Genomic DNA, 13,248 nt, shown 5'->3' with positions numbered 1-13,248 from the left:
AGCAATGAAGAATTAAAACCCACTTATTCCACCATCTTTCTAGTGTCCCTTCTTGTATTGTAGAACCTAGAAACCTACAAATTACTTTTGCAAGAGTCCCTTGATGAGAATGAGGAGTTGCCATCTGGTAAGACTTATACTGCAGACGTAGGGCTAAAGTCATCTTTTTAGCTGCTGTCTGCTATCAAGTGTGGCTGGAGACATGGAGCTTTCCTAAGACAGCATCTCAGTGTTCAGATACTGGATTTATGAGTGTTAAAAGGCAAAGTCAGCCAATGTGGTGATCTTCTGATTGCAACAGTGATCCAATGCCTAAGATTTAGCCTCATGGATATTGTGACAGCAGTTGACATGGCCATGGCCTCCCGAGTTTCCTTCCTCCAATTGTGATAAAGGCTGTGCCCGCCCTGGTGGGTCAGGCACATGGTATTGTTCTTGAAGTGATTTGTGAAGATCAAGACAGAGTTCACTCTCACCTTCTCCCACTGTGTCCATAAGTCTATTCTCTACTAGCACTGACATATATACACTATCATGTGTAAGATAGTGAGAAGTTGCTATATAACACAGGGAGCCCAGCCTGGTGCTTTGTGATGACCTAGAGGGGTGGGGAGAGTGGAGGGGAGGGAGGCTCAACAGGAAGGGGATATACATATATGATAATTTATATATTAATATATAATAATGTATATATATTAATGACAATTCATGCTGTTGTGACTATACAGGGGATATATATATTTATATAAAAGGGATATATATAATTTTTATATATGTGATAATTTATGTATATATGTGACAATTCACATTGTTGTACAGCAGAAACCAACACAATGTTGTAAAGCAATTTTCCACCAATTAAGAAAAATCTATATAAAGAGTTCACTGCTCCAACTGTAATATTACAAACAGCTAAATTCTATGTATTATTTACATTTTTGCTTAAAATAGATGAGAGGTTTCTGTTTCCCACAAGTGGACACTAAGCAGAATCACTATCCATAACTTCCTTCTCACTACTTGGAGAGAGGTAACTTTATATTAAAAAAAAAAAATCTTTCCTCAGCTAGAACTAATGAATTCAGTTACTACTGTGTATATGCACAAAATCTTTTCAGCTTTTAAAAAATTGTTTTGTTAACTATGGCTTCAGTGGTGGGGGGGGGGGGAAAAACAGCATCACACAGAATGTTTATTTAAATGAATGCAAAAGGAAATTAAGCAAATATTTAAGTGTAATTAAGGGTAATTTAATTAGATGGCTATGTGAAATTGGCAGGGTTGCAAGACAGATGAAGTACATAGAATAAAGAATGTAATTATAACTCAACACACATCTCTTTTTGTCTACAGGGCAAAGAGTACACATGTAATCTCTTTAGTTAGAGAAAGTGACAGTCATATGGACAGAAAACAAAGAAAACATGTCTTATACTGAAATACATACTTTTTAAGAACCAGTTTACCCAGATCAAGAAAGTTCTTGTAGTATTTCTTTATCGCTTCTTCATGGGCATAGAATTCATTTTATAAATACACTTTTATTATGTTGTTAAAGTATAATTCTACCTGCAGGTTTTCTAGTATTTATAAACAGATACCTGGGTTGACTCTAATTGAAATTCAGATGTACTCTCATCCATTTCAGCAAGTGATGGATGTATCATGTGGTAGAAATTATTTTTCAGTTTGATCTAAATAAATATATTTTTCCTGTCATTTCAGAGCCCTGTCGAAAAGTCAAGGAGTGCTTCAAAACTTCCAGTGATAATCCCTTAGTAATTAAAAAGGTAAAGAATCAACTATTTATAGCTACCTATTTGGTTTTGACTTCTATCATTTCCTCTCCTTCTCTTCACATATATATCTTTCTGGAAAAGAGTTTTTCACAATATTTTTTTTTCCTACAGCTTTAAGTATAATTAACATGATATAAAATGTACATTTTTAAAGAGTTCAGATTGATGAATTTTGACATACTTATTCACAGACTGAAATCAAGAGAATAAAGACTTCCCGAAATTTTCTCATGACCCTGGCCCTCCCACAGGCAAACATTTATCTGCTGTCACTAAAGATTACCATGCATTTTTTAGGATTTTAGGTAAATGAAATTTACAGTGATCTTTAAAAAAATCTGGTTTCTTTAACTCAGCATGTTTAAGACTCATTCATCTTGTTATGCGTATCATTCCTTTTTTTATTGCTGAGTAGTATTCAATTATATTGGTATCTCACAATTTGTTTATATGTTCACCTGTTGATGGACTTACGTTGTTTCCAGTTTTTAACAAAGCTGATATGAACATTTGTGTACAAATCTTTGTATGGATATATATTTTCTCTTGGGTACATAAGTAGGAGTGGAATGACTGGGTCTTACAGTAGTGTGTGTGTTAGCCATTCAGTCGTGTCTAACTCTTTGCAACCCCATGGACTGTAGCCTGCCAGGCTCCTCTGTCCACAGGATTCTCCAGGCAAGAATACTGGAGTGGATTGCCATTTCCTCCTCCAGGGGATCTTCCCAACCCAGGGATCAAACCTGGGTCTCCTGCATTGCAGGCAGATTCCTTACTGTCTGAACCACCAGGGAGGCCAGGTCTTACAGCACATGTATGTTTAAATTTTTAAGAAACCGCCAAAGTTTCCAAAGTGGTTATAGGATTTTACATTCTCACCAGTTATATATAATGGTTTTCTTTCCTGCATATCCTGTTAAAACTTAATATGACCAATATTTTATTTGGCCAATCTAGTGGGTGTGCAATGGTATCTCACTGTGGTCTTAATTTACATTTGTCCAATGACATGTTTTCATGTTTTTACTTGCCATCCATGTATTTTTTTTACATAAAGTATATGTTCAAATATTTTGTCAGTTTTTTCAATTAGGGTGTTGGTCTTTTTATCATTAAGTTTTAAACATTTGTTATATATTCTAGATACAATTCTTTTGTCACACATACATTTAGCAAATGTTTTCTTCCAATTGAGGCTTACTGTTTTTTTAGGTATTAGTGTCTTTTGAAGAATCAAAATGTACAATTTTTATAAATCCCAAATTAAAAATCTTTTTCCTGTGGTTTCAAACTCACATGCTGTTTATTTGTTTCTTGTGCCTTACTGCAATGGCTAACCTCTAGTACAATGCTGAATTTAAGTGAGGACAGCAGACATTCTTGCCTTGTACCTAATCACAGGGGGAAAACATTCAGACTTTTGCCATTGTGGTATTAGTTTACTTTATCCAGAGGTGCCCTTTACATGGCTGAAGCAGTTTCTAGTGTTCTGAGAGTTTTTATCAGAAATGGGGGTAGGATTTTGCCAAATGCTTTTGCAGCATGTATTTGAAATGATCATGTGATTTTTCTTTTATAGTCTGTTAATAATGGTGAATTGCATTGGTTAACCAAATGTTAAACTAGACTGCACTGCTGAGGGAAAACTCCACTTGATTATGATGTATTATTCTTTTTATATATTTAATTTCATAAAACAGTGGTTAGCATTTTTGTGTCTATGTGCATAAAGGATATTTGTAGTTTATTGGTAATGAATGTCTTTCCCGGTTTTGGTAAATGGGTTTATAAAATCAGTTGGAAACTCCTTTTAATAGTCTAGGAAATTTTATGTATAATTAGTATTATTTTTTGTTTAAAAGTTTAGTAGAATTCTGCAGTGAAACCATCTGAACCTGGAGTTTTCTTGAAATCAAGATTTTGGTTATGTTTTTCAAAAAATGTGTCCATTTCATCAAAGTTGTTGAATTTACTGATAAGAAGTCATTCATAAAATATCCTTTAAAATATTATATAATCTGCAGATGTTCTGTCTCTCACTCTTGATATCGGTATGTAACTTGTCTTTTTTTTTCCTGATGCTCCTAGAGGTTTATTAGTTTTATTATTAAAGAATCAGCGTTTCATTTCATTGATGATCTCTATTTTTTGTTTCTATTTCACTGACTTTGGTTCATGTCTTTATATAAGATGAAAACTTATGTGTTGAATTGAGACATTTTCCCTTTCTAATATAGGCATCAGTTCAGTTCAGTCACTCAGTCGTGTCCGACTCTTTGTGACCCCATGAATCGCAGCACGCCAGGCCCCCCTGTCCATCACCAACTCCCGGAGTTCACTGAGACACGTCCATTGAGTCAGCGATGCCATCCAGCCATATCATCCTCTGTCGTCCCCTTCTCCTCCTGCCCCCAATCCCTCCCAGCATCAGAGTCTTTTCCAATGAGTCAACTCTTCACATGAGGTGGCCAAAGTACTGGAGTTTCAGCTTTAGCATCATTCCTTCCAAATAAATCCCAGGGCTGATCTCCTTCAGAATGGACTGGTTGGATCTCCTTGCAGTCCAAGGGACTCTCAAGGATCTTCTCCAACACCACAGTTCAAAAAGCATCAATTCTTCGGCGCTCAGTTTTCTTCACAGTCCAACTCTCACATCCATACATGACCACTAGAAAAACCATAGCCTTGACTAGACAGACCTTTGTTGGCAAAGTAATGTCTCTGCTTTTCAATATGCTATCTAGGTTGGTCATAACTTTTCTTCCAAGGAGTAAGCGTCTTTTAATTTCATGGCTGCAGTCACCATCTGCAATGATTTTGGAGCCCCAAAAAATAAAGTCTGACACTGTTTCCCCATCTATTTCCCATGAAGTGATGGGACCAGATGCCATGATCTTAGTTTTCTGAATGTTGAGCTTTAAGCCAACTTTTTCCCTCTCCACTTTCACTTTCCTATATTACTATAATTTTTCTACAAACACTGCTTTGGCTGCATCCTCCAAATTTTACTTGCTGAGTTTTCCTTTTCATTCTGCTCAACATACTACCTACTTTCTTTTAAACCTCTTGTCTCGTGAGTTACTTAAAATTACATTAATTTCCAAATATTTGGGGATTTTAAAGTTATCTTTATATGATTGATTTCCAATTTAACTCCATTATGGTCAGAGAACACCCTTTACTTTGAAACTTTTTATTTATTGAGATGTTATATGGTCCAGAGTATGTCCAACCTTGATAAATTTTCCATATGTCTATAAAAAGAATGTTCACTCTTGAACATTGTCTATAAAAAGAATGTTGGTTCTTGGGAGAGTGCTATGTAAATATCAATTAGGTCAAGTTGGTTAATAATGTCGCTCAAGTCTTTAATAACCTTACTGATTTTCTTTTTTCCATCACATTATGGTTTTTATTTTTTAAATTTACTTTTTAACTGGAGTATAACTCCTTTACAATGTTGTTATTTTCTGCTGTAAAACAACATGAATCAGCTATAAGTATAATGTCCTCACCCTCCTAACCCTTCCTCCCATCGAGCCCCTCTCCCCTCCACACACAATCCCCTCCTTCTAAGTTGTCTCCTTTTTCTATCAGTTATTGCTTTTTTCCCTGGGTCCCGGCGCACACTAGACCTTGTATGTACCCTCCAAGAGTAGATTGTCTTTTTCCCCCAGTCCTGTGGAATTTTTGCAATCAAATATTTCCAAGCCAGATTCTCTGGAGCCTTCTCGTACTGTTGTCAGACCCCCAGGCTAGGAAGCCTGACGTGGGGCTCAGGACTTTCACTCCTGTGGAGAACTTCTGTGGTATAACTATTTTTCAGTTTGTGGATTATCCACCTTGTGGATATGAGATCTGATTTTACACGTGTCCCTCCTACAGTCTTGTTGTGGTTTCTTCTTTATCTTTGTGTATAGGGTATTTTTTTTGGTACACCCTACATTTTTTTTTTCTTTTTTGATGGTTGTTTGGCAGTTAGTTGTGATTCTGGTGTTTTTGTAAGAAGGAGCCATTTTGATGACAAGTCCTTTTTCTAATTCACATTATAATTTCTTCTTTGACTCATGATTTAATTATTAGACATTATTTATGAAAAATCATTTATAGGAATCTGAAGATCATGATAAATGCATTTTCTTCCAGAGAATTGGTGTTTGCTTCTGTAGGAACCCTGAGGCCCTACCAGCCTCGACCAATTTACCCAAGTTCAAGCCTTGATCTAAGGCTACATTTCTTCAAGGACTTTGCATTTCTAGGTCACCTTGACCTTGAGGGTGTATATCTTTGTTGGCCTTTATTTGGGTCCCATCTTTCAGGAACTTTAAGACTGTCAAAAGGAAAGTTTTCATTTTCTGGAATAAGACAATGATCTCAGCGAAAAAATGGCTACTGTACACCCTACACCTCAAGTGTCTCATTTCTATTTTATTTTTTGACCCATTAATTCCTAAGTTATTCATGCAACAGTTTAAACTTAAAAAGTATTTTAATCTACCATTTTAGCTGTGTTCAGTGCAGGGTTGAACATAAATATATACATGCACATACACATATATATACATTATGTAAATGTGTGTGTGTATATATACATACATACATACATATATAATATTGCTATTCCCCTAAACAATAAGTCTGTATAATAAACCTTAACAGAAGAGTGCATTTACAATATGTATATACAATACAGCTTTATTTTCTCTTGTGTTGTTGTTTACTTGCTCAATCATGTCCAACTCTTTTGTGACCCCTTGGACTGTAGCCCACCAGGTTCCTCTGTCCATGGGATTTCCCAGGCAAGAATACTGGAATGCATTGCCATTTCCTTCTCCAGGGGATCTTCCCAACTCAGGGATCAAATCCATGTCTCCTGCTTGGCAGACGGATTCTTTACCACTGAGCCACCTGGGAAGCCCTTATTTTCATTAAACATCAACAACTGAATATTGCTTTAGAGATTGTAATCACTGCAGTCCCTAGCTGACACATTCAGCTACCAGCTTCTGTGTACCTTTATGTATTACTTTCTTCTGAAGATGAAAAAGCCTCTCTTGGAATAGACAATACAGTTTTTTTAAAAAGACTGCAAACAGTATATTCACCTCCCAGAACAAAAAAATAGCCTTTCTATCTCCTTTTCCAACTAACCAAGGGAAGTACCTGAGTTTACTCCTCCAATTCTCCAGCTCTCAGCTGTCATTTAGCAGAGCCAGGAAGCAGTGGCTCATACCATGTAGTTTCTTCACAGAGAGCATAAAAACTCTTGGCTGACTTTCTCCAGTCATAAAAGAACAATCTCAATAGAAAATCTCATGTGTCGTGAGTTGGCTGTTACCAGAAGCAGCAGGATAAATGATGGTTACACATTAAACGTTGTAGAATTATCTTTTAAACCAAAGGTTTAAAATGGTTTTATAAAAAGTAAATAACATATCATTAATTTGTTCCATCTTCAAATGTAAATATTTGATAATGAGCTTTTTAAGGGAGGATTAAAACTAACCTCTTCTTACTTTCATGTATGTGTCTCAGTTACATTTCTCATTCATTTTACATTCAATTTTCATAGAAAATATAAGTGGATGCATATGCATATTGATTATATTATACCTATGATTTAGGATGAAATGAAGGTAAAAAATCCACCACGGACTCCAAAGTCATGCTCTACTGCTAGTTCTTCTTCAGAGGTGACGAGTACCAAGACTGCCATCAAAGAGAACACCATCTGCATACCAAACTATCTGGATCAGGAAATCAAAGTAAGAGGCAGGTTTAATAAATCCATAACTTGGGAACACCATGAATGTACAAAAAAATCACATCACTAGCATCCTTAAAACTCTTTAATGGTTCCCATTGACAACTGAATTGAGTTAAAACTACTCAGCCTGAAATCCAAGGCCTGCTCTTGTTTTTTACTTGCAGATTTCTTCCTGGGACACATTCCTAAATCACGGCACAGAGAAGTGGAGGCCAAAAAGGGAGTAAGAGCTTCACTAGGTAGAGAAAAGAGAGTTTAGAGTTTGGGGATGCTGAAGTGGCTGGAATTTGCAAATTAAGATACTGAAGAAGTAGCTGTGCAGAGAATGAGCTTCAGAAATCTGTACAAGATTGCCTGAGTCTTTAGCCCAATACAGACTGCACCTGCATAGGATGGGAGTCTGAGACCTGGCAGAAGACAGCTAATGGGAGGGAATGTGCTGCTTAAAGATACTGGAGTTGTGATCTTGGTGAACACACCAAGGATACAGCTGAGACACCAGAAAGGTCACACCTTAGAAAAAGAATAGGGGGCTCTGACCCACATTTGTGGCTAATCTAGATCTACACTCTCAAATCCTAAAATCAAATTTCAGTAGGTCAAAATCACCCACTTTATTTATCACCACTTATTATAACTGCTTTCCAGAATAAAAATGAAGAGAAAGCAGGGTTCTGAGGAAGACATCTTCTATTTTCTTTCACTGAAATGATTAATTACATTCTTTCAGAGTTGATCAGTAAATGACCTATGAGTTAGAAGAAGCCAGGGGTGATGTGCAATCACTATATTGATGACAAAACCGTGGGAGGCAGAGTGGCCTGGAAAATACCACAGGGCTATTCTTCTACTTTTGCTATTTCCATTGATTTGCCATGAAATTAGAAACAAATTTAATTTGTTTTCTTCTAGGATAAGGCATCAAGGACAGGAATCTTAATAAAAAAACAAAGCTGAATACAGGACAGCAGATTTTTCTGCCCTTTAAATTCTGTATTTCCAGCACCTAAATCAATGATAGACACAAATATTGATATCTGTTTAATTAATAGTATTGTAATAAAAGTTTTCAGGCAGAAAGTCTAGGAAAAAATATGTTTCAGTAGCTCAAGCAAGAATTGATGGTTTACACTGTGTCAAGCAAGGCTGTGGGGATAAAGAGAAATGGAGATTTGAGACATATTTACAAGAAAGAATCTACTGAACTTGTTTGGCAGTGTGACATAGAAAAGGACAAGGGAATCATCTAGGGTGAATCCCAGGGTCTTGCTTGGACATACATTAAACGTATGCAGGTGCTGTCCACTGAGATGGGGAACCAGAAGGGACAGCAGGTTTGGAGCAAGTTTTATAAAGAAAAAAGATGGGTGAAGTTTTAGGTATTTGGGGTTCAAATTACCTATAGTATGTCTATGGCCACAGATGGACTGATGTTCAGGAGACAGGTTTAAATTTCAGGTATGTCTAAATTCCAAAAGCAGATACAATTTAGAGTAAATCTGGAAACATTACATGTGCTTAATATTTTGAACTTTTAATAAACTCCAGTACTTTGGCCACCTCATGCGAATAGTTGACTCATTGGAAAAGACTCTGATGCTGGGAGGGATTGGGGGCAGGAGGAGAAGGGGACGACAGAGGATGAGATGGCTGGATGGCATCACTGACTCGATGGACGTGAGTCTGGGTGAACTCTGGGAGTTGGTGATGGACAGGGAGGACTGGCATGCTGTGATTCATGGGGTTGCCAAGAGTCGGACACGACTGAGCGACTGATCTGATCTGATCTGATAGTCCATTTTTATTATTTCCTCTATCACCAACACAGCAGTTAGCTGCCAAATGAAAAAGAAGTCAATGAAGGATTCTGATTGACTGAAGAGAATTATATTCCTATCCGATTGGGCCAATCACTGTGTTCTGGGGCCTGAGGAACAATGATAAATCCAGCTAGGTTCACTCACTACAGAGAGGAGCAAAACTGATGGGGCAGTTCTGTGACCAGAGAATCCCATGATGCAGTAGGAAAGGATCAGTTCCCAAAGAGAAGAAAAGTGAATCACTCCTCTATAAGATGTTGGTACTGAAGAGACAAAACAAGAGAAAACTGCATGGTTTAACCTAAACTATTTGCAGTTGACCCTTGAACACTATGAGTTTGAACTGCGTAGGTCCACTTATACGTGGATTTTTTTCAGTAGTAAACATGACAGTGCTACATGATCCATGGTTGGTTGCGTCCATGGATGTGGAATTTAGAATATGGGGGAGCCACCTATACAGAGGGCTGACTCTAAGTTATAGTTGGATTTTTGACTGCCTGGAGGGTTGGCAATAGACTAACCTTGCCTCGCTCAAGAGTCAACTGTATTTGTACTGAAGATGTTTTTTTTCCTATTTGAAATCTGGCTTCCAAGTTAAAATCCCAGTTGACTTGAATACTGTGTACAGAGTTACATTTGGGACGACAAGATTGTGGAGACAGTAAAGGAAACCTTATAAACTGCTCACTATGTAACCCTAATATTCTCTGTCAGATTCTGGAAAAGCTGTGTAACATTTTACGCACTGATTCTCTGGCAGAAGTTCTACAGTGGCTGCTCCATGCAAGTTCAAAAGGTGAGATTATGTATTTGTGAATACTGAGCTCAATTTATGGCCAGAAACTAGGAAATGTGCCAATGTCTGAAGTTTTCCACCTTGGATTTGCAAAGATAATGCTGCAATTTTATTTCCCTAGTGTTCAGTATCAGAGCCCTGTATATGCAACTGCACACAAGCTGGTCATGCCCCAAACTGAACTTCTGTGGGTGATGTGAAACGCTTGTGTCCAGAGCTGGTTTGTGCTTCTCCTCGCGAGCCCATGCACCCATGCTCTCCCTGAGCATATCTCTGGCCTACTGGGAGCCCTCCACACAGCCTGTTTCCCCTCTTCAATGTGGATGGCAGGAGCACACCCTTCCAAGTTCCAGATTCTAACACCTCTGCCAGTTCCTCACCAAAACAATCAAGTCAGTCATCTCCCAGCCTCCTTTAGGCTCTTTTTGTTTCGTTCCATGAAAAATATATGCCAGTCCCAAGTGGGAAAACCATAAATAACACAGAGCAGCTATCCTCAAACCTAGCTGGTTATCTGACTGATTGAGGCAAAACTTCTGAGGTGGGTGGGGCCTGAGAATACGCGTTTCTAACAAGTTCCCAAGTGATGCTGATAAGCCTGGTCCGGGGAGCACCCTTTGAAAATCACTGTAGTAATCAGAGTTGGGAGATACCCATGTGTTACGGACAGATTAATAATTTTAAATGGAATTAAAGGCATTTGGAATACCTTACCTCAGGAATTCAAGATTACTTGGCAGGCAACTGAGAAGTATTTGGGGGTAAGGAGTTTTTATTTTTTATTTTTCCTTTTTAAGAATATAACTTTAAAAAATTTATACAAATAATGAGTGCTTACTGTTGGGCAAAAAAAAAAAAAAAAAGGTAATGTATAGAACAGTCCTTTGGACTCTGTGGGAGAGGGAGAGGGTGGGATGATTTGGGAGAATGGCATTGAAACATGTATAATATCATATATGAAACAAGTTGCCAGTCCAGATTCGATGCACAATACTGGATGCTTGGGGCTGGGGCACTGGGACGACCCAGAGGGACGGTACGGGGAGGGAGGAGGGTTCAGGATGGGGAACACGTGTATACCTGTGGTGGATTCATGTTGATATATGGCAAAACAAATACAATATTGTAAAGTTAAAAAAAAAAAAAAAAGGTGAGCCAGTCCAAAAAAAAAGAAAAATAAAATTATCACAGACACCATTTTAGTAATGCTTTGATATGTATCTTTTCAGAGATGCTTATAACTTATTTAAAATATTAGTTTTAATTTTCATGAGCTCCTCCTGTACTTAGTATTTTTTATAGGTATCTTTGTTTTTATCTGGCAGTGGCCTGTAAGGCTGGATTCAGTACTCAATATTTAAAATCTATTCTACTGCCACTCAGGGACAAGTACCCCGTGAGTTAACTATTCTGAGTAGTCTGTCATATCACAGGTGGAGAGAAACTAGGTTGATGTGAACCACCTTTTCTACACAAACGTTAACTCACACAAAGGTGCTTACCCAGAAAACAGGCTACCTTTCACACTGGAGTGCTGGGTGAAAGAACTAATCCTGTGTTTCTAGCCAACATGATAAGTACAACCTTCATGACCCCTCTCTTTTTTAAATCAGAAAAGGAGTGGGTCTCAGCTTTGATTCATGCTGAACTGGCTGAGATAAACTTGTTAACTCGTCTCAGAAGAAACACCTCAGCTGAACCAGCAGCAGAGACTGGGAGGCCACCCAAAGTCAAGTCACCCTCAAATTCATCAGCAAAATCAAAGGTGCTAATCAGTTCTAAGGAAGGACATCAACAGAGGAGGTAATCAGGCTTGATGGCCAGTTATGGAGCATGTGGCTCATAAAGACTTTAAATTCCCTTTTGGTTATCTTTCAAAACACTAAAATTGCTGAAGTTTTAAGTATCCTCCTTATTCAGTAAATGACAACAATGTACTTGTTTTTTCATATTACATTTATGAAAATGAAAGAAATCATTCTAAATTCTACTATTTAGAGCATGTTGGCAGAGGCCATGTCTTCCTTACTCAACAACCTACCTTTTTGAGAAAAGTTCCCTTTCCACTCAGAGGAGCCACCCAGAAATCTAAGAAAATGTAGTGTGGTTCTCAGTTTACTGAAAAACAGAAGCAATAAAGAAAACCAAAACTTCATTGTTACTGTATACTTTTCAAGAATGCATATCATATAGGTATCACTTTTTCTTTCTGTCTAGAACAATGCAGGATTAAAATATATTGCTTAACCTAACTTCCCCTGACATATGCCTGGGGGGTACCAGAGGGAAAAATAACTATTAAGGGAATTAGGAATTATTTCAGCAGAAACTTTTCTCAAGCCTTGTAATTTTAATGACAGAAGAAAATACATACTTATGTGTAACATCATAGTGAAAGAATATGGTAAGATATTGTTTAAGCTGGGAGAGAAAATCATTTTGCTTTAAAAGCAAAAGTTGGGTAAATCTTAAAATTGGAGAAATATTCAAAACAAGTAATATGTCACTTTAAAAAGCATTAAGATGGAGGAGAATTTTACATTGCAAACAGTTGCCACCTTGAAGTTTCCATACAATTGGAGACTGGGAGATAGGGTCAATTCCTCTACCCTAGTGAGAAATATCTGATGTACTGTTCATATGTTTACTCCAAGTCAGAAGAATTTTTCATCAGAAAGTACATTTAATGCTATCTGCATCAAAAAAGAGATGTTTATTTAAGAAACATACATTTCTTAGTGTGATGATGACGGTTCGGTCTATAGAAAATATTTGTATCTGTGAATTTCATTTTGTTTCTCCAATTGATTTAGAGTGTCAAGTCAAGGATCTGAAGAAAATAAGGAAGTACTGAAAGGTTAAGTACAGTTTGTGATAATTACTGAATTGATATAAGGAAACCAGTAAGTATCTAACTAGTTGGAGACACAGGTATTACGGATCTATGGTTTTAAAGGGAGTATAATGCAATAGTGATTTACAGCTACTCTTAAGGGACAGCATCTGCTGAATTTCTCGTAGAGGTAAATCTGACCTATTTTTGACTTTGTTTTGAAAGGCAAA

General features: G+C 37.3%; 2 protein-coding genes across 4 annotated transcripts in view; one reads left to right on the top strand and one right to left on the bottom strand.

Moving 5' to 3' along the window:
• The window catches only part of C6H4orf17 (chromosome 6 C4orf17 homolog), an 89,117-nt gene that overhangs the window by 72,585 nt on the left and 3,284 nt on the right, over positions 1-13,248 (top strand). Inside the window, exons 5-9 of the mRNA XM_070372106.1 lie at positions 1,726-1,790; positions 7,424-7,564; positions 10,104-10,185; positions 11,799-11,988; positions 12,999-13,042. Coding sequence (XP_070228207.1) covers positions 1,726-1,790; positions 7,424-7,564; positions 10,104-10,185; positions 11,799-11,988; positions 12,999-13,042 — 522 coding nt within the window. The remainder of the gene's footprint in view (positions 1-1,725; positions 1,791-7,423; positions 7,565-10,103; positions 10,186-11,798; positions 11,989-12,998; positions 13,043-13,248) is intronic.
• TRMT10A (tRNA methyltransferase 10A) overlaps positions 7,414-13,248 on the bottom strand; it is a 46,014-nt gene continuing 40,179 nt past the window's right edge. For all 3 annotated transcript variants that reach the window (XR_011464476.1, XR_011464478.1, XR_011464477.1), the window contains 2 exons: positions 12,227-12,303; positions 7,414-7,546 (listed from right to left, as the gene is read on the bottom strand). The gene's annotated coding sequence lies outside the window, so the exon portion shown is untranslated. The remainder of the gene's footprint in view (positions 7,547-12,226; positions 12,304-13,248) is intronic.

Source organism: Bos mutus, chromosome 6 (assembly GCF_027580195.1).
Source record: "Bos mutus isolate GX-2022 chromosome 6, NWIPB_WYAK_1.1, whole genome shotgun sequence".
Lineage (NCBI taxonomy): Eukaryota > Metazoa > Chordata > Mammalia > Artiodactyla > Bovidae > Bos > Bos mutus.
The sequence above is the reverse complement of the archived record's forward strand: the minus strand, read 5'-3'. Positions and strand labels throughout refer to the sequence as shown.